Source organism: Pelophylax lessonae (genome assembly GCF_965119305.1).
Source record: "Pelophylax lessonae genome assembly, chromosome: 3".
Lineage (NCBI taxonomy): Eukaryota > Metazoa > Chordata > Amphibia > Anura > Ranidae > Pelophylax > Pelophylax lessonae.
Genome location: NC_138770.1, coordinates 3,449,702 through 3,471,946, shown reverse-complemented (window position 1 = coordinate 3,471,946; position 22,245 = coordinate 3,449,702). Strand labels below are relative to the sequence as shown.

Below are 22,245 nucleotides of genomic sequence, written 5' to 3'. Positions count from 1 at the left end.
TCATGTGAGCAGGTGACGTACGGAGGAACGGAGTGTAAATAGCAGACAATTTCATCCAGAGCTCCTAATGGTGGGAATGGATTTTGCTGCATACTGGTGCCAAGTTACCACCCCCCAGGGTCACTGCAGGTGTGGAGAAAAGCTGTGTAAGAGGATATGGAGGAGAGATGAGGAGGAGATCCAGGAATCAGGATAAAGGTCAGGACAAGCAACAGACAAGAGCATCCAAGAGATGAAGCCGGGGTCACTACACAGAAAATCAATCCAAGGAAACAACAGGCAGGACGAGGAATAGCAAGAAGGAGCTCAGAGACAAATGAGAATATTGCTCAGCCAATGGGAGATTATCTCTCAGCATGACTTACATAATGAAGGAGATGAGGGGGAGGGGAGGTGACCATAGATACATGGAATTTCAGCTGGTTCAGCAGGGATCGGTCACATTTCCATCCATGTGTGGTCACTGCCGGATAAAAGTCACTCGATCAGCGGCTGCAGCCAATAGCTTCATCACTGATCTTTGTATTCTGAGAGCGGAGGAGTGCCCCCCACAGACATCCCAACCTGCAAAAACTCATTTCAGGGAGGTGTGCCCCCCCCCACACGAAGCCGCCCCCCCCCCCACGCACGCGCCGCACCCCCCCCCCCCCTTTCCAATTTAACACTACCAGAGAATAATGAAATGAAATGTAATCAGTATACCTGGTCACTGGTGCTGGTCACTGGTGCTGGTACTGGTCACTGGTGCTGGTACTGGTGCTCGTACTGGCCTGGTCACTGGTGCTGGTACTGGTGCTGGCCCTGGTCACTGGTGCTGGTACTGATGCTGGCCTGGTCACTGGTGCTGGTCACTGGTGCTAGTGCTGGTCACTGGTGCTGGTACTGGTGCTGGTCACTGGTACTGGTGCTGGTCACTGGTACTGGTAACTGGTGCTGGTACTGGCCTGGTCACTGGTATTGGTGCTGGTCACTGGTGCTGGTACTGGCCTGGTCACTGGTGCTGGTACTGGCCCTGGTACTGGCCTGGTCACTGGTGCTGGTACTGGCCTGGTCACTGGTACTGGTGCTGGTCACTGGTGCTGGTACTGGCCTGGTCACTGGTGCTGGTACTGGCCTGGTCACTGGTACTGGCCTGGTCACTGGTGCTGGCCTGGTCACTGGTACTGGTCTGGTCACTGGTGCTGGCCTGGTCACTGGTACTGGTGCTGGTACTGGCCACTGGTGCTGGTACTGGCCTGGTCACTGGTGCTGGTCACTGGTGCTGGTACTGGCCTGGTCACTGGTGCTGGTCACTGGTGCTGGTACTGGCCTGGTCACTGGTGCTGGTACTGGTGCTGGTCACTGGTGCTGGTACTGGCCTGGTCACTGGTACTGGCCTGGTCACTGGTGCTGGCCTGGTCACTGGTACTGGTCTGGTCACTGGTACTGGTACTGGCCTGGTTACTGGTGCTAGTGCTGGTCACTGGTGCTGGTCACTGGTACTGGTGCTGGTCACTGGTACTGGTGCTGGTACTGGCCTGGTCACTGGTGCTGGTACAGGCCCTGGTACTGGCCTGGTCACTGGTGCTGGTACTGGCCTGGTCACTGGTACTGGTGCTGGTCACTGGTGCTGGTACTGGCCTGGTCACTGGTGCTGGCCTGGTCACTGGTACTGGCCTGGTCACTGGTGCTGGTACTGGCCTGGTCACTGGTGCTGGCCTGGTCACTGGTGCTGGTACTGGCCTGGTCACTGGTACTGGTGCTGGTACTGGCCTGGTCACTGGTGCTGGTACTGGCCTGGTCACTGGTACTGGCCTGGTCACTGGTGCTGGTACTGGCCTGGTCACTGGTGCTGGCCTGGTCACTGGTGCTGGCCTGGTCACTGGTACTGGTGCTGGTACTGGCCTGGCCACTGGTGCTGGTACTGGCCTGGTCACTGGTGCTGGTCACTGGTGCTGGTACTGGCCTGGTCACTGGTGCTGGTACTGGCCTGGTCACTGGTGCTGGTACTGGCCTGGTCACTGGTACTGGTGCTGGTCACTGGTGCTGGTCACTGGTGCTGGTACTGGCCTGGTCACTGGTACTGGCCTGGTCACTGGTGCTGGTACTGGCCTGGTCACTGGTGCTGGCCTGGTCACTGGTACTGGCCTGGTTACTGGTGCTGGTCACTGGTGCTAGTGCTGGTCACTGGTGCTGGTCACTGGTACTGGTCACTGGTACTGGTGCTGGTACTGGCCTGGTCACTGGTACTGGTGCTGGTCACTGGTGCTGGTACTGGCCTGGTCACTGGTGCTGGTACAGGCCCTGGTACTGGCCTGGTCACTGGTGCTGGTACTGGCCTGGTCACTGGTACTGGTGCTGGTCACTGGTGCTGGTACTGTCCTGGTCACTGGTGCTGGTGCTGGTACTGGCCTGGTCACTGGTATTGGCCTGGTCACTGGTGCTGGTACTGGCCTGGTCACTGGTGCTGGCCTGGTCACTGGTGCTGGTACTGGCCTGGTCACTGGTACTGGCCTGGTCACTGGTGCTGGCCTGGTCACTGGTGCTGGCCTGGTCACTGGTGCTGGCCTGGTCACTGGTACTGGTGCTGGTACTGGCCTGGCCACTGGTGCTGGTACTGGCCTGGTCACTGGTGCTGGTACTGGCCTGGTCACTGGTGCTGGTACTGGCCCTGGTACTGGCCAGGTCACTGGTGCTGGTACTGGCCTGGTCACTGGTACTGGTGCTGGTACTGGCCTGGTCACTGGTGCTGGTACTGGCCTGGTCACTGGTACTGGCCTGGTCACTGGTGCTGGTACTGGCCTGGTCACTGGTGCTGGCCTGGTCACTGGTACTGGTCTGGTCACTGGTGCTGGCCTGGTCACTGGTACTGGTGCTGGTATTGGCCTGGTCACTGGTACTGGTGCTGGTACTGGCCTGGTCACTGGTGCTGGCCTGGTCACTGGTGCTGGTACTGGCCTGGTCACTGGTGCTGGTACTGGCCTGGTCACTGGTGTGGTCACTGGTGCTAGTACTGGCCTGGTCACTGGTACTGGCCTGGTCACTGGTGCTGGTCACTGGTGCTGGTACTGGCCTGGTCACTGGTGCTGGTCACTGGTGCTGGTCACTGGTCATTTGCTGGTACTGGTCTCAGGTGCTGGCTCTCTGGTGCTGCTCTCAGGTTAGGTCACTGTGACTGTGTCTGTCACAGAGTGGGGTGTCACGATGATTGGTCCCCCGCGCGCCAAAATGCCTACTGGAGTAGACGATGTGGCTGTAGTAGAGAGCAAAGCCTCTGCTTGCTCTCTGCAGCTCCTCCCACAGGCGGAGTGCTTGACTCATATCACTCCGCCTGTGAGCCGGATCTACTTCGGCTCCGTGCAGGCTTGCTGACACAGTCACTCTTCTCTTCTGCCTGCATTGATGAGTCATCTGACTCGTCTCACACACACAGCCGGGATATCGCCCTGAGCTCGCGGGTGCCCGTGAGCTCAGGGCGGAAAGCGGGAGTCTCCCGCGACTTGCGGGAGCCTTGAGATGTCTGCCCCCATTGTCAGAATACAATAGTGCAGCGGGGAGGATCCCCCTCCAATGTGTGGATGGAGGGAATTGCCTCCGTTTTTTTCGACTCATCCCTCTGGCTGAACGATAAAACTGAACCATGTATGGCCAGATTTGGGAGCAAGATATATTATTCATCAACTGATCCCCCTGAAGGGGTTAATCTAGGTTTCCACACTATATGGAGATAAAAGATGTCACAGTGATTATGGAGGAAGAGGACGGACATGACAGGGGGGGGGGGGGTTACTGGGTGTAAATAGAAAATAAGATCTTATTACCTCCTCTGCTGCCACTTCCAGTAATGTCTCTTCTCTACTTCCTATAGAATGTCGTGTGTCTGTATCTGACATCACTTCCTGTCTGTATTCCATAGAGACTTCCTGTCTGGTAGAAGTGAGATCACCACCTTGTGGAGCTCAGAGGAACTGCAGCCCTGAGAACCGTCTGGTAGTGTGAACACGGCCTTGTGCTGTGTGTATGTACTGTATATCCTTCCCCTTTCTCTCCTCCCTGAGTGTGTATGAAGAGGCGGAGCTCCTGCTGGAACAGCGGTCGGAGGAGGAAGCCGAGTCTAGGAGGGAGACTGACAGAAAGCGCAGTAGACTTGCAGGGCTGCAGTTCCTCTGATCTCCACAAGGTGGTGATCTCACTTCTACTCAGACAGGAAGTCTCTATGGAATACAGACAGGAAGTGTTGTCAGATACACACAGGAAGTTACATTCGGTAGGACGGAGAGAGCAGACAATGCTGGATCTGGTGGCAGAGGAGGTAATACGTAGATTAACCCCTTTAGGGGGATCAGTTGATGAATATCTTGCTTTCAGAGCTGACCATACACGGTTCAGTTTTATCTTTCAGCCAGCGGGCTGAGTGAAAAAAAAAAATGAAGCGATTCCCCCATCCACACATTGGAGGTGGGATGGGGGAAACCTCTCCGCTGCACTATTGTATTCTGACATTGGGGGGGCGCTCCTCCGCTCTCAGAACACACAGATCAGCTATTGGCTGCAGCCGCTGATGGAGTGACTTTTATCCGGCAATGACCACACATGGATGGAAATGTGACCGATCCCTGCTGAACCAACTGAACTTCCATATATCTATGGTCACCCTAACCACTTAAGCCCCAGGCCTATTTATGACACTTTTTGTTTACAAATTAAAATCAGTATTTTTTGCTAGAAAACTACCCAAACATTATATATATATATATATATTTTAGCAAAGACTCTGGAGAATAAAATGGTGGTCATTTCAATATTTTTTGTCACACGGTCTTTCAAACGCAATTTTTTTGGAAAAATTACGTAAAATCACATTTCACTGCATTTAAAAAAACTAAACAGTAAAGTTAGCCCATCTTTTTTGTATATTGTGAAAGATGATGTCACGCCAAGTAAATAGATACCTAACATGTTATGGTTTAAAATTGCACACACCCGTGGAATGGTGAAAAAATACAGTCAATAAAAATCTCCATAGGCGACGCTTTAACATTTTTTAACAGTTACCAGTTTAGAGTTAGAGTGTAGCTCTTTTTTTTAATTTTTTGCTCACGGTCTGGCGATCGCGGCGATACCTCGCATGTGTGGTTTGAACAGCGATTTTATTTGCGGCGCAACTTCCATATACGTTTTCTTTCATCCCTTGTGACAGCAATATGCAGTGACAGGTACTCTTTATGGAGGGATCAGGGGTCTAAAAGACCCCAAACCCCTCCACTACATTTCCATGTATTCAAAACGCCAAAACTGCAATTTTGAATACATTCACTTTTTGAATCTGCCGCCTTTAGCAGCCGAGTAACGCAGATGTGACATCATGGATGCCGCCTCCGGGCTATGTAATCGGAGACCCGATCAAAGCCACATCTGGCTTAGATCGGAACTCCATCCAGCCAGCGGACGCGAGACCCGGGCAGAGCCGTGGAAGGTGGGGGGCATCCCCTCCCGCTCGCTGGGGTAACTATCGAGTGGCTCTCGGTCATTACCACTGGAAAGCTGACCGCCGGCTCTAAAAAACGGTACCTAGATGATGCCTTCACCTAGAGGCATCATCCCGGTACAACTACTTAAATTGATTCAACGTAGGTCTACATCAGTTTGCGCTAAGTGACTTCCTCCCCTCCCCCTCATCTCCTTCATTATGTAAGTCATGCTGAGATAATCTCCCATTGGCTGAGCAATATTCTCATTTGTCTCTGAGCTCCTTCTTGCTATTCCTCGTCCTGCCTGTTGTTTCCTTGGATTGATTTTCTGTGTAGTGACCCCGGCTTCATCTCTTGGATGCGCTCGTCTGTTGCTTGTCCTGACGTTTATCCTGATTCTCATCTCACACCCAACATAAAGAATAGAATTTGTGATTCAGGTGGCCAAATTTTACGAGAATCTCGGACCACATGAATAATAGAAAACACTAAACTGTCCAGATTAAATATTTTCTCACTGGGACCATAGTGCTTAAATAAATACCGACCTTCATATTACCTCCTGATATCCTCATCCTATTATTGTACAACCAATACCAATCCATATAATTCTCTGTTATCAATATTACCTGTCTACAGGGAAACCTTCAAACATGATGGCCCCAATGAGGACGGAGGAGGACCGGAGTCACATGACTGAGAAGATACTAAACTTCACCCTGGAGATCATCTACCTGCTGACCGGAGAGGTGAGGAGGATTCTGGGAGGTCACGTGACATCACTCTTATCTCTATTAATAAAACACAGACCTGACTGGAGAGGGGAGGAGGATTCTGGGAGGTCACGTGACATCACTCTTATATCTATTAATAAAACACAGACCTGACGCTTCAAGAGCATACTTAACAAGGGGATTGACCAGTGCATTCCAAAGGGAAATAAATTTAAAAGAGCAAAATTAAACCCTGGGTGGCTAAACTCCAACATAAAAATGTATATTAGAGCTAAAGAAAAGGCCTTCAAAAAATACAAGACTGAGGGGTCATTGGCAGCATTCAAGCATTACAAAGAGTGTAATAAGAAATGTAAAGTCGAAATCAGGGCGGCTAAAATAGAACACGAGAGACATATAGCGGATGAGAGTAAAAAGAACCCCAAAAAGTTATTTAAGTATATAAACAGTAAGAAAGCGAGGCCAGAACACATTGGCCCCATAAAAGATGACAAAGGAAATCTGGCCACTGAGGACAGAGAAAAGGCGGAAGTGTTAAATCATTTCTTCTCTTCAGTCTTCACAAAAGAATCGGGGGGGCTACACGAACCCAGCTTGTAAGGCCGAACTAAACAACACACCTCAGGAAGTGCCGCCATGGCTAACAGAAGATAGACTTAGAACTAAACTAGAGAAACTTAACATAAATAAATCACCGGGGCCGGATGGCTTGCACCCGAGGGTTCTTAAAGAGCTCAGCCAGGTGATTGCCAGACCCTTATTCTTGATCTTTAAGGATAGTTTACAGACGGGTATGGTGCCAGCTGATTGGAAAAAAGCCAACGTGGTACCAATATTTAAAAAGGGGCCAAGATATATCCCGGGGAACTATAGGCCGGTCAGCCTAACATCTGTAGTCTGCAAGATTTTGGAGGGGATGTTAAGGGACCACATACAAGACTTTAGTAATGAAAATGGTATTATTAGTAGTAATCAGCATGGATTTATGAAAAATCGTTCTTGCCAAACCAATCTATTAACCTTCTACAATGAAGTGAGCTGCCAGCTAGATAAAGGTAAGCCTGTGGATGTGGTGTATCTGGACTTTGCAAAGGCCTTTGACACCGTTCCCCACAAACGCTTACTGTACAAACTAAGGAAGGTAGGTATGGACCATAAGGTGAGTACCTGGATAGAGAACTGGCTCCAGGGGAGGTTGCAAAGGGTGGTGGTTAATGGGGAGTACTCGGATTGGGCGGGTGTGGAAAGTGGGGTCCCCCAGGGTTCTGTCCTGGGACCAATCCTGTTTAATTTATTCATAAATGATCTAGAGGAGGGGATATCTAGTACAATCTCAGTATTTGCGGATGATACTAAATTAGGCATGCCAATATCTTCTATGCAGGATGTGGAAACCTTACAAGCGGACCTGAACAAAATAACTGGGTGGGCAACTACATGGCAGATGAGATTTAATGTTGAAAAATGTAAAGTAATGCACTTGGGGGCCAGAAACCAGAAAGCAAGCTACTCACTAGGGGGGGAACCTCTGGGTGAGTCTAGGATGGAAAAAGACTTGGGGGTACTGGTAGACAACAGGCTTGGCAGTGGCATGCAATGCCAAGCCGCTGCAAGTAAAGCCAACAGAATACTGGGATGTAAAAAAGGGGATTCACTCCAGAAATAAAGAGATTATCCTCCCTCTCTACAAGACTCTGGTCCGGCCACATCTGGAGTATGCTGTCCAGTTCTGGGCACCGGTCCTCAGGAAGGATGTGCTGGAACTGGAGAGAGTCCAGAGAAGGGCAACAAAAATAATTAGGGGAATGGAGGACATCGAATATAGTGAAAAAACTATCAGCGCAAGACTAAGTGAAATTCAAATGTGTATAAAATGTGCTAGAATAAATCAATATATAAATCCGGCTGCATACACAAATTGTGTCCACACCTCACAACAAAAACATAAAAATCAAAAAAAGTGCTGCGCCAGAAGTGCACAAAAATAATTAGTGATTACATGAATCAACAAGTGTTATCAACAAAATATGGTGTCCATCATATGTGCTCTGATGAAACATAAATGTTCATATAAAGTGCTCCAAAGTAATGATTAGTATATCCAGGTGATGACAGGACAGCCTCAATCCCTTGTGAATCAAGCAGGAACCACCAGTATGTGAACTCCCTCCACCAGTAAGATTGGCCTCTCACCTTGATACCAGACCCAAACGGGCCAGCATGAGCATATCAGGGGATAAACAGACTATCACAGGTAACCTCTCCAGCCTTCACCTCCGGGGGTCGCCAGGACATAAAATAAAGATAAAGCAAAGATCTAGTGCTCTCTGAATGTAAATAATGAGCTTTTATTGAGCATAAAGGGGTAACTCACATTTGTTGGGCACTCAGCCGTGCCTGCTATTATGGCCCGGAGAAGAAGCCAAACGGAGCCCACGCTCCAGGCGTAACGCGTATAGGGAGGCGGAGCCTGCGTGCCTGACGCCGATCGCTCGGGTGCTACTCTCCAACACTGAATGCCATAATAGCAGGCACGGCTGAGTGCCCAACAAATGTGAGTTACCCCTTTATGCTCAATAAAAGCTCATTATTTACATTCAGAGAGCACTAGATCTTTGCTTTATCTTTATTTTATGTCCTGGCGACCCCCGGAGGTGAAGGCTGGAGAGTTTACCTGTGATAGTCTGTTTATCCCCTGATATGCTCATGCTGGCCCGTTTGGGTCTGGTATCAAGGTGAGAGGCCAATCTTACTGGTGGAGGGAGTTCACACACTGGTGGTTCCTGCTTGATTCACAAGGGATTGAGGCTGTCCTGTCATGGATATACTAATCATTACTTTGGAGCACTTTATATGAACATTTATGTTTCATCAGAGCACATATGATGGACACCATATTTTGTTGATAACACTTGTTGATTCATGTAATCACTAATTTTTTGATTTTTATGATTTGAATGGAGGACATCAGCTATGAGGAAAGACTACAAGCACTGAACTTATTCTCTCTGGAGAAGAGACGATTGAGGGGGGATAGGATATCAATGTACAAATACTGTACTGGTGACCCGAGCATAAGGAACAAACTATTCAGAGTAAGGGAATACAATAAGACGCAGGGCCACTCACTAAAACTAGAGGAAAGGGGGTTTAACCTTAAAATGCGTAAGGGGTTCTTCACTGTAAGAGCGGTAAGGATGTGGAATTCTCTTCCACAAGCAGTCGTATCAGCAGGGAGCATTGATAGTTTCAAAAAACTGTTAGATGGTCACCTTAGAGACCACAACATACAGGGGTATACAATGTACAACATACAGGGGTATACAATGTACGGTTAAAAGCAAACACACACACGCATCATGGGTTGAACTGGATGGACTGATGTCTTTTTTCAACCTCACTAACTATGTAACTATGTAACTATGTAACTATGTAACTGACCGGAGAGGTGAGGAGGATTCTGGGATTCTAACATGATATTCCTATTGCTTCCTCAATACAGAGATTTCCTCTTGTGAAGTCAGGTGATCATATGACCATCACAGTGCCTCCATGTGACTCCCTAAAACCTGAGAGACACAACATGCAGAAGATTCTAGAAGTCACCAAGAAGATGATGGAGCTGCTGACAGGAGAGGTGAGCGGTGCTGGGAATTCTGGGACATTATCCAGTAACAGACAAGGGATGTGTCTGGATGGTGACTGTATCATTGTGTGTGTCAGGTTCCTATAAGGTGTCAGGATATCACTGTCTATTTCTCCATGGAGGAGTGGGAGTATTTAGAAGGACACAAGGATCTCTACAAGGACGTCATGATGGAGAATCAGCCGCCCCTCACATCACTGGGTAAGAGGAGACTTTATTGTAAAGGAGAGAGCAGTACGGAGGATCCACCTAGATCCCCCATCATCTGATAAACACATAGAAACAATGTATTCAGTCAGTGTGTGTGTTTCCTACAGATGGATCCAGTAATGGGAACCCACCAGAGAGATGTCCCAGTCCTCTGTATTCCCGGGATTCCACACAGGAAGATCACACCATCCCTCACCATCATCAGGTAGATGAGAATGTAGGAAAGTGATCCCAAGCCCTAAGAGATATCATTCTTCTATTATTATTATTTTTTTGTATTTATTATTATTTCTGCCATTTTGTTGGTTTAGGATGAAGATCTGATAAATGTACAAATTGGGGTTATAAAGGAAAAGACGTATGTGAGGGGTGATCAGCATTTTACAGAGGAGGTTGGGATGATGGACGCAGTTAAAGAGGAAGAAACTTCTCCAGATATCAGCTCGGGTAATTATGGAAGAATGGGTTAAAGGTTACTTAGTGATGTTTGGTTGGGTGGTATCATTGATCTGGTTAGTTGTCATAGTTTGGTGTTGTGAGGCCATTTTCTTTGTTGTATATGTGTACTGGTGAGTGGACATACTTTGCCTTTGCTGTAATACCATCAGCTGGGCATCCATTATGCCCCCAATTACCTTTAGGAGGGATGGGCCACCTCCAGGCTCACCTGCCCCCTATCTATCCATTATCTTGCATGTGCTTCCACTGTGAAGACTCTTATAAATTCATGAGAGTAGGACTGCAGGTAACAGGGAGCCATGAAGTGGCCCTGCAGCTTTCACATGCGTTTGCAAATGTGTGCTAACTAAACCCCTGTTTTGGCGCAAACTGTTAGACAGGTTAAACTGGTTGGTAAGCAAACTGGCTAGCAAATTGAACTGGGAATTTTACTTTTGTTTGTTTCATTGGTGTTGTGATTGCACCCAGTTCCACCACAGATCTCTTTTACACTTTTGAAATGCTCAACCAACATACACTGCTCCAAAGAATGAAAACCCACTTTGAAAACACATCAGATCTCAACGTGGAAAAATATCATGCTGGATATCTATACTGGTATGGACTGGGTAATGTGTTAGGATCTATACTGGTATGCACTGGGTAATGCATTAGGATCTATACTGATATGTACTGGGTAATGTGTTAGGATCTATACTGGTATGGACTGAGTAATGTGTTAGGATCTATACTGGTATAGACTGGGTAATGCATTAGTATCTATACTGGTATGTACTGGGTAGTGTGTTAGGATCTATACTGGTATGTACTGGGTAATGTGTTAGGATCTATACTGGTATGTACTGGGTAATGTGTTAGGATCTATACTGGTATGGACTGAGTAATGTGTTAGGATCTGTACTGGTATGGACTGGGTAATGTGTTAGGATCTATACTGGTATGGACTGGGTAATGTGTTAGGATCTATACTGGTATGGACTGAGTAATGTGTTAGGATCTGTACTGGTATGTACTGGGTAATGTGTTAGGATCTATACTGGTATGGACTGGGTAATATGTTAGGATCTGTACTGGTATGGACTGGGTAATGTGTTAGGATCCATACTGGTATGGACTGGGTAATATGTTAGGATCTGTACTGGTATGGACTGGGTAATGTGTTAGGATCTATACTGGTATGGACTGAGTAATGTGTTAGGATCTGTACTGGTATGGACTGGGTAATGTGTTAGGATCTATACTGGTATGGACTGGGTAATGTGTTAGGATCTATACTGGTATGGACTGAGTAATGTGTTAGGATCTGTACTGGTATGTACTGGGTAATGTGTTAGGATCTATACTGGTATGGACTGGGTAATATGTTAGGATCTGTACTGGTATGGACTGGGTAATGTGTTAGGATCCATACTGGTATGGACTGGGTAATATGTTAGGATCTGTACTGGTATGGACTGGGTAATGTGTTAGGATCTATACTGGTATGGACTGGGTAATGTGTTAGGATCTATACTGGTATGGACTGGGTAATATAGTTACATAGTTACATAGTAGGTGAGGTTGAATAAAGACAATAGTCCATCCAGTTCAACCTGTGTAGGTGTGTGTGGCTGTACTCATCTCACATACCCCTGAATGTTCTGATCCTTGAGATGTAAGTCTAAGAGTCTTTTGAAAGCCACCATACTACCCGCAGAAACCACCTCTTGTGGTAGAGAATTCCACAATCTTGTAGCCCTAACAGTAAAGAACCCCCCACGTTGCCTGTGGTTAAAACGCTTCTCCTCTAATCGCATTGTATGCCCTCGAGTCCTCATGCAATCCCTTCGAATGAACAGCTTTTTTTCTAAGCTGGGATCCCCATTAAGATATTTATAAATTGCTATCATGTCCCCCCTCAGACGTCTCTTCTCCAGGGAGAATAAATCAAGCGATTGCAGACGCTCTTCATAGTCAAGGTCCTCCAATCCCCTAATTAGTTTAGTTGCCCTTCTCTGGACTCTCTCCAGCTCCAACACATCCCTCCTGAGGACTGGAGACCAGAACTGGACAGAATACTCCAGATGCGGTCGGACCAGAGTTTTATAAAGTGGAAGGATTATAGTCTTATCTCTGGAATACATCCCTTTCTTTATGCATGCTAATATTCTGCTGGCTTTGGCAGCTGCCGCTTGACATTGCATGCTGTTGCCTAGTCTATCATCAACCAAGACTCCCAGATCCTTCTCCATTTTTGATTCCCCCAAGGGTTCCCCTCCTAACGTGTATTGTGTTTTTATGTTTTTAGTCCCCAAGTGCAAAACCTTACACTTCTCCACGTTAAACCTCATTTGCCATGTCATTGCCCACTCTGTAATTTTGTCCAGGTCATTCTGTAGGATATCTGCTTCATGCTGTGCAGTTATTGCCCTGGCCAATTTTGTGTCATCTGCAAAAACTGATAACGCACTACTGATCCCGTCCTCAATGCTGTTTATGAATAAATTGAACAAGGTTGGTCCCAGGACTGAGCCCTGGGGCACCCCGCTTACAACCTCAGACCAGTCTGAGTATGCGCTATTTATTACCACCCTTTGGACACGCCCTTTAAGCCAATTCCGTATCCAAGAGCAAACCCTGCTTTCGATACCTGCAGACCTTATTTTATAAATTAAGCGCTTGTGGGGAACTGTATCAAACGCCTTAGCGAAATCCAAGTACACCACATCCACTGGTCTCCCCCTATCTAGCTCACAGCTCACCTCCTCGTAGAATGCTAAGAGATTGGTTTGACAAGAACGCCCATTTGTAAACCCGTGCTGATTACTGCTGATGATGTTGTTGTCTTTAGCAAACTCTACGATATAGTCCCTTATCATCCCCTCCAGAAGTTTACATACTATTGATGTCAAACTGACAGGCCTATAATTTCCCGGGATATGCCTCTGGCCCTTTTTGAATATCGGAATCACGTTAGCTTTCTTCCAATCCCCTGGTACATCTCCTGTCCTAATACTGTCAGCAAAGATCAGGAACAGTGGTCTGGATATAACCTTACTGAGTTCCTTGAGTACTCTCGGATGTACGCCATCCGGGCCTGGTGATTTGTTTGTGTTAAGTTTATCCAGCCTTTCCCTGATTTCACCCTCTGTTAGCCATAGTGGCAAATCCTGTTTATTACTACTAACTACTAATATGTTAGGATTTATACTGGTATGGACTGGGTAATGTGTTAGGATCTGTACTGGTATGGACTGGGCAATGTGTTAGGATCTATACTGGTATGGACTGGGTAATATGTTTGGACTGGGTAATGTGTTAGGATCTATACTGGTATGGACTGGGTAATGTGTTAGGATCTATACTGGTATGGACTGGGTAATGTGTTAGGGATCTATACTGGTATGGACCGGGTAATGCGTTAGGATCTATACTGGTATGGACTATGTAATGATTTAGGATCTATACTGGTATGGACTGGGTGATGTGTTAGGATCTATACTGTTACATAATTTGTGAGATTGAAAAAAGACATCAGTCCATCCAGTTCAACCTATGATGTGTGTGTGTTTGCTGTTAACCGTACATTGTATACCCCTTTATGTTGTAGTCTTTAAGGTGCCCATCTAATAGTATTTTGAAACTATCGATGCTCCCTGCTGATACCACTGCTTGTGGAAGAGAATTCCACATCCTTACCACTCTGACAGTAAAGAACCCCTTACGTATTATAAGGTTAAACTGTTTTTCCTCTAGTTTTAGTGAGTGGCCACTGCCATCTGACATGTAGTTGCCCACCCTATTATTTTGTTCAGGTCCGCTTGTAAGGTTTCCACATCCTGCATAGAAGATATTGGCATGCTTAGTTTAGTATCATCCGCAAATACTGAGATTGTACTAGATATCCCCTCCTCTAGATCATTTATGAATAAATTAAACAGGATTGGTCCCAGGACAGATCCGTGGGGGACCCCACTTTCCACACCCGCCCAATCCGAGTACTCCCCATTAATCACCACCCTCTGTACTCTCCCCTGGAGCCAGTTCTCTATCCAGGTACTCACCCTATGGTCCATACCTACCTTCCTTAGTTTGTACAGTAAGCATTTGTGGGGAACGGTGTCAAATGCATTTGCAAAGTCCAGATACACCACATCCACAGGCTTTCCTTTATCCAGATACACCACATCCACAGACCTTCCTTTATCCAGATACACCACATCCACAGGCTTTCCTTTATCCAGATACACCACATCCACAGGCCTTCCTTTATCCAGATACACCACATCTACAGGCATTCCTTTATCCAGATACACCACATCCACAGACCTTCCTTTATCCAGATACACCAAATCCACAGACCTTCCATTATCCAGATATACCACATCCACAGACCTTCCTTTATCTAGATACACCACATCCACAGGCCTTCCTTTATCCAGATATACCACATCCACAGGCATTCCTTTATCCAGATACACCACATCCACAGGCCTTCCTTTATCCAGATACACCACATCCACAGGCCTTCCTTTATCTAGATTGCAACTCACTTCATCGTAGAAGGTTAATAGATTGGTTTGGCAAGAACGATTTTTCATGAATCCATGCTGATTTCTACTAATAATACCATTTTCATTACTAAAGTCTTGTATGTGGTCCCTTAACATCCCCTCCAAAATCTTGCAGACTACTGATGTTAGGCTGACCAGCCTATAGTTCCCCGGGATATACCTCGGCCCCTTTTTTAAATATTGGTACCATGTTGGCTTTTTTCCAATCAGCAGGCACCATACCCATCTGTAGACTATCCTTAAAGATCAAGAATAATGGTCTGGCTATCACCTGGCTAAGTATTTTAAGAACCCTCGGTTGCAAGCCATCCGATCCCGGTGATTTATTTATGTTAAGTTTCTCTAGTTTAGTTCTAAGTCTATCTTCTGTTAGCCATGGCGGTACTTCCTGAGGTGTATTATTTAATTTAGCATTACAAGCTGGGTTAGTGTAGCCCCCGATTCTTTTGTGAAGACTGAAGAGAAGAAATTATTTAGCACTTCCGCCTTCTCTCTGTCTTCTGTGGCCAGATTCTCTTTGTCATCTTTTATGGGGCCAATGTGTTCTGGCCTCGCTTTCTTACTGTTTATATACTTAAAGAATTTCTTGTTTGTTTTTTTGTTTTTTTTTACTCTCTTCCGCTATACGTCTCTCGTGTTCTATTTTAGCCGCTTTGATTTTGCCTTTACATTTCTTATTGCACTCTTTGTAATGTTGGAATGCTGCCAATGACCCCTCAGCCTTGTATTTTTTGAAGGCCTTTTCTTTAGTATTAATATGCATTTTTATGTTGGAGTTTAGCCACCCAGGGTTTATTTTAGCTCTTTTAAATGTATTCCCTTTTGGAATGCACTGGCCAATCCCTTTGTTTAGTATGCTCTTGAAGCACTCCCATTTTTCCTCCGTGTTCTTTGTTCCCAGGGTTCTATCCCATTTGATATTGTCTAGCAAAGAGCGCAGTTTAGGGAAGTTGGCTCTTTCGAAATTCAGGTTCCTTATATTACCCTTGTGTTTCCTATTACTATGATTAATACTGAAACTAATTCACCTATGGTTACAGTTTCCTAAGTTGCCCCGTATTTCTATATCTGTGATCAGGTCTGTATGGTTGGTAATCAGTAGGTCTAGTACCGCATTGTTTCTTGTCTGTGCGTTCACCATCTGACCCATGAAATTGTCCTGCAAAAAATTTAGGAACTGCCGAGCCTTGGATGAATATATCTGGATAATTAAAGTCCCCCATTATAATGACATTTCCCATCCTTGCTGCCAATCCTATCTGTGAAAGGAGGTCCATCTCCCCCTCCTCCCTCTGGTTGAGGGACCTACAGCACACGCCCAATATTACTTTCCCCATTGTGCCTTCTCTTTGAAGTTCTACCCATAGGGATTCTACCTCGTCCATAGCTCCAATATTAATATCATGCTTCATATTTACCTGTATACTGTTCTTAATATACAGACATACCCCTCCCCCTTTTTTACCTTCTCTATCCCTGAAATAAAGGGAATACCCCTGAATGGTCACCAGCCAATCACGAGAGCTGTCAAACCAAGTCTCTAAAATCGCCACAAAATTGAAGTCCTCCTCATATATCCGCAGCTCCAGCTCTCCCGTCTTGTTGGCCAGGCTTATAGCATTGGTATACAAACCTCGTAATTTTGTCCGGTTGCATACTATATCCTCATTTTGATGTTGTTTTTAGGCTGCTCTTGCGATTTTTCCCCATACCCACCTTGGGTTTAGGAACTCTGAGCACCCTACCGCTAATGTCCCCATTTGTGCCCGCTGAACCTTGCTCCCCTCTGGCTGATTCTACATCTGTACCCTCCCCCATCACCTAGTTTAAAAGCCCCTCTAACTTGTTGCCCATCTTCTCACCCAGTACGGTTGCACCCTCCCCATTTAGGTGCAATCCGTCCCTACTAAAGAGCCGGTGGCCGACTGAGAAGTCGGCCCAGTTCTCCAGGAACCCTAAACCCTCCTTACTATACCAGCTCCTTAGCCACCTGTTTACTTCCCTCATCTCTCGCTGCCTCTCTGGTGTGGCTCGAGGTACAGGTAGTATTTCTGAAAATACTACCTTGGAGGTCCTAGTCCTCAACCTAGCGCCTAAGTCCCTGAAATCGTTTAGGACTCTTCATCTTCCTCTGACTTTGTCATTGGTACCCACGTGTACCATGACATCTGGGTCTTCCCCAACCCCACCCAATAATCTGTCCACCCGATCCGCGATGTGCCAAACCCGAGCACCCGGTAAAAAAAAGACAGCTCGGCACCTACAGTCTTTTTGACAGATTGCACTGTCTGTTCTTCTAATAACAGAGTCCATTATCACCAGAACCTGTCTTTCCTTTCCCTTGCTCCCGCCCCCACTGGAGGAGTTCTTCCCCTGGCAGGTAGGGGCGTTGCTCTGCTCCAGCAATGCTGGTCCCTGACTGGATTCCCCAACATCACGCAACAGGGCGTAAGTGAAAAAATGATGCAGCAGGCGAGTCCATTTTGGTGAAATGTCATTGCAGGACCTCAGAATGGTCCTCAGTAGTGTGTATGGCCCCCACATGCTTGTATGCATGCCTGACGACAACATTGGGGCATGCTCCTAATGAGATGACGGATGGTGTCCTGGGGTATTTCCTCCCAGATCTGGACCAGGGCATCACTGAGCTCCTGAACAGACTGAGGTGCAACCTGGCGGAATCGGATGGACTGAAACAGAATGTCCCAGAGGTGTTCTATTGGATTCAGGTCAGGCGAGCGTGAGGGCCATTCAATGGTATCAATTCCTCCATCCTCCAGGAACTGGCTGCATACTCTCCCTTCATGAGGCCGGGCATTGTTGTGCACCAGGAGGAACCCAGGACCCACTGCACCAGCGTAGGGTCTGACAATGGGTCCAAGGGTTTCATCCCAATACCTAATGGCAGTCAGGGTGCCATTGTCTATCCTGTAGAGGTCTGTGCGTCCCTCCATGGATACGCCTCCCCAGACCATCACTGACCCACCACCCAACCGGTCATGCTGAACGACGTTACAGGCAGCATAATGTTCTCCACGGCTTCTCCAGACCCTTTCACGTCTGTCACATGTGCTCAGGGTGAACCTGCTCTCATCTGTGAAAAGCACAGGGTGCCAGTGGTGGAGCTGCCAATTCTGGTGTTCAATGGCAAATGCCAATCGAGCTCCACAGTGCCGGGCAGTGAGCACAGCGCCCACTAGAGGACGTCTGCCCTCAGGCCACCCTCATGAAGTCTGTTTCTGATTGTTTGGTCAGAGACATTCACACCAGTGTCCTGCTGGAGGTCATTTTGTAGGGCTCTGGCAGCGCTCATCCTGGTCCTCCTTGCACAAAGGAGCAGATACCGGTCTTGCTGATGGGTTAAGGACCTTCTACGGCCCTGTCCAGCTCTCCTAGAGTAACTGCCTGTCTCCTGGAATCTCCTCCATGCTCCTTCTGGTAATGGGAGGTATTGATGGGCCATCCTGGAGGAGTTGGACTATCTGTGCAACCTCTATAGGGTCCAGGTATGGCCTCATGCTACCAGTAGTGACACTGACCCCAGCCAAATGCAAAGCTAGTGACAAACACTCAGAAAAGATGAGTAGGGAAAATGTCAGTGGCCTCCACCTGTAAAACCATTCCTGTTTTGGAGGTCGTCTCATTGTTGCCCATCTAGTGCACCTGTTGGTAACAACCCCCTCTGCTACTTGACTGACCAGATGAGTATCCCAGGAGTTTCCCTGACTTGATGCTATACTCTGATTATAAAGTGTTGAGCAGTATATATTCTATGTTTCTATGAGGAAGTATTACTTCACTGAGAGAGTAGTGGATGCATGGAATAACCTTCCTGCAGAAGTGGTAGCTGCAAATACAGTGAAGGAGTTTAAGCATGCATGGGATAGGCATAAGGCTATCCTTCATATAAGATAGGGCCAGGGACTATTCATAGGATTCAGATATATTGGGCAGACTAGATGGGCCAAATGGTTCTTATCTGCCGACACATTCTATGTATATGAGTGTGGAAAACTCTTGGTAATTTTTCTTGTCTTCTGACAGACGGACTCTGTGGTGGGAATAGAAGGACATCGGAGGAAGATGTGACTACAGAAGATAATGACATGGCATCTTCTCCAGAAATAAATCCCGTTCCTCATAATATACATGACAGACCTCACCATTGGAGGAGATCATTGGAATCTCCTGATACTTCACATAGTCCTCTAATATCTGACAGTACCGACGGGTGCGGGAAACCATCTCATCTCAGGGAATCTTCTTTATACCATACAGGAGAGAATTCATTGTCATGTTCAGAGTGCGGGAAATGTTTTAAACAGAAAAGAAGCCTTCTTAGCCATCAGAGAATACATACAGGTGACCTTCCCTATTTATGTTCAGAGTGCGGGAAAAGTTTTAGTCAAAAAGGACACCTTCTTCAGCACCAGAGAACTCACACAGGTGAGCTTCCCTATTCATGCTCAGAGTGCGGTAAATGTTTTAATCGTAAAGAACACCACCTTCGCCATCAGATAATACACACAGGTGAGCTTCCCTATTCGTGTTCAGAGTGCGGGAAATGTTTTAATCGTAAAGAACACCTTCTTTGCCATCAGAGAATACATACAGGTGAGCTTCCCTATTCATGTTCAGAGTGCGGGAAATGTTTTAATGAAAAAGGAAACCTTCTTAGCCATCAGAGAATACACACGGGTGAGCTTCCCTATTCATGTTCAGAGTGCGGGAAATGTTTTAATCATAAAGTAAGCCTTCTTAGCCATCAGAGCATACACACTGGTAAGCGTCCCTATTCATGTTCCGTGTGCGGGAAATGTTTCACTAAGAAAGAAAACCTTCTTACCCATCAGAGATTACACACAGGTGAGTGTCCCTATTCATGTTCAGAGTGCGGGAAAAGTTTTAGTCAAAAAGCAAACTTTCTTCAGCACCAGAGAACTCACACAGGGGAGCGTCCCTATTCATGTTCAGAGTGCGGGAAATGTTTTATTCATAAAGTAAGCCTTCTCACCCATCAGAGAATACACACGGGTGAGCTTCCCTATTCATGTTCAGAGTGCGGGAAATATTTTAATCGTAAAGATCACCTTCTTCGCCATCAGAGAATCCACACGGGTGAGCTTCCCTATTCATGTTCAGAGTGCGGGAAATGTTTTAATCGTAAAGAACACCTTGTTTGCCATCAGAGAATACACACAGGTGAGCTTCCCTATTCATGTTCAGAGTGCGGGAAATGTTTTAATGAAAAAGTAAGCCTTCTTAGACATCAGAGAATACACACAGTTGAGCTTTCCTATTGATGGTGACAGGGGGGTGTGAGGTTTGCAGCGGCCGCAAATTGCAGTGCCATGTGTACCGCCCCATCCGGCTGCCATTTAAGGTTAAGGGGGTGGTAAAATCATGACTCAACTGTCTACCTTTAGCGATCCCTCCCCACATGGGGCAACAGGGGGGAAATCATAAAAAGACGTGGGGCAACAAGTGGACAATACATGAGCATGATTTATGGAAGTAGCCGGCTTTTTATTGGTCCAACCAATGTATGATTATTAATACATTTGTTAATTCTATTATAAAAGATTTAAGCTTTATTTTATTCATATCATTACTGTGTGGTAATCGCTTATTCTGATCTTGTACAATAAAAACTCTTCGTACAATATTCTGTGCCGAGTCTTCTTTTTTACCAATGATTAGATGATCGGTGATTGGAATGTGATCAATTCATAGAGAGTCATCCATTGGGGTTTTATTAGTGAGATGGAGAGTGGAGAAGGCACCACATTGACAGCCATTGGAGGCCCTTTCTAAAGCCCTAAACTTTTTGGCAACCTGTCTATGACATTAGTCTTCCAAACTCTATCTCACTGAGCTAAGGCCAGAAGAGTTCCAGGAGTTCTTCTCTGTCCACAGGTCCCAAATCAAAAGGAGACATCCACCACATCTTCAATCTTAAGGCCCTAAATGTCCTCAGCTGGGCCCAGGAGTTCCGCATGCACTCCACCAGGTCATAGCCTCTCTTTATCAGGGAAACTTTTATTTGGTCCACCCACATTCATGTGCTGGGCAGAGTGGCCATTCGGCGCAGAATCGCGTACCTCTACATCATCTACATTTCGGGGTCTGGGGCATCCATGCGTGCTGCCGGCGCTCAGCTCCTGCTGGACACAGCGGGAGCCAATCAGCGGGTCCAGCGGACATGATGTCCACCGGCACCCGGCAATCGTTCCCGAGAGAGACAGATCAGTGGTTTGCTGATGTAAACAAGGCAGATCACCGTTCTGCTAGTAGGGAAGATGGAGATCCTGTGTTTCTACTAATAGAGAAAGGAGATAGTGGCGCCCAAAGATTATATATAGTCCAGCCATCGATAAATATCTAAAAATACCAATGATCAGGGTAGAGGGTAATCCAGAAAACGTCACTGGTCTTTGGTTATGTGGGTACAATAAAGGAATGCACGGGACCACCTATGGCTGCTGTCCTGAGAGTTGTGACCGGCTCTGTATAGACAAAGAGGAAAGCCCTGTAGAAGGAGCCAAATACTCTGAGAGCATAGCCTTGCTTATCTTCTCGTCTGGTACCTCCTATCCTTCCAGTGACGTCACTTCCGCTGTGCCATCCATGCTGGTTAGCGTGGCTTCTTGGGGCTCCTCCAGGCTCCTGAGCCAGCCATCTCTCTGCCCAGCAGCTGGAACAGATGACAGCGGTCCTGCAGGACGGTTCTAGGAGGATCCACAGACTCTGCCACCAGATAAGCACGTGTATATCTTACCTCTTTGGAGTGTTTTTAATCCTCTGCTGCTAAAACCCTTTTTTTTTTAATCAAGAATTTTATTGAGATGCCAACAACAATACATTAATAACAGGTGCATACATACCTAATGTTACAGAATTACAAACATATAGCTCCTATAGCCTCTGCAGTTCCTCCCAGGTAACATTATAAATGCCATTATTGGCTCAGCAATCTTTCCAGTACCAAGTCCGCAGGGACCAGGCCCGGAGTAGCCAACCATCTACCCCACACCTTCTCAAATTTGTAAGGGGAGCCCCTATGTTGATATATGAGTTTTTCAATGCGCAATGTATTACTCAACTGTTCAAGCCACATCTCGTGCGTGGGAGGTTCAGATGCAGTCCAATGTACTAACAAAAGTCTACGTGCCTGAAACAGGGCTCTCGCTACC

The 22,245-nt window shown here is 46.7% G+C and overlaps 5 protein-coding genes across 5 annotated transcripts in view; 3 read left to right on the top strand and 2 right to left on the bottom strand.

Moving 5' to 3' along the window:
- Positions 1–22,245, bottom strand: part of LOC309549117 (uncharacterized protein) — a 4,285,597-nt gene that overhangs the window by 1,412,334 nt on the left and 2,851,018 nt on the right.
- The window catches only part of LOC309549120 (uncharacterized protein), a gene marked incomplete at its 3' end in the record, with an annotated part of 1,495,124 nt that overhangs the window by 1,276,620 nt on the left and 196,259 nt on the right, over positions 1–22,245 (top strand). The gene's annotated exons all lie outside the window — the stretch shown is intronic.
- Positions 1–22,245, bottom strand: part of LOC309548692 (uncharacterized protein) — a gene marked incomplete at its 5' end in the record, with an annotated part of 106,730 nt that overhangs the window by 18,488 nt on the left and 65,997 nt on the right. The window lies entirely within an intron of this gene.
- Positions 1–22,245, top strand: part of LOC309549125 (gastrula zinc finger protein XlCGF66.1-like) — a 136,039-nt gene that overhangs the window by 71,106 nt on the left and 42,688 nt on the right. The gene's annotated exons all lie outside the window — the stretch shown is intronic.
- LOC309548694 (uncharacterized protein) lies at positions 77–20,355 on the top strand (the record flags this gene model as incomplete). The annotated part of the gene is made up of 2 exons (XM_082248654.1): positions 77–129; positions 19,275–20,355. 2 exons carry the CDS (start codon positions 77–79, stop codon positions 20,353–20,355), a joined length of 1,134 nt encoding a protein of 377 aa, XP_082104780.1.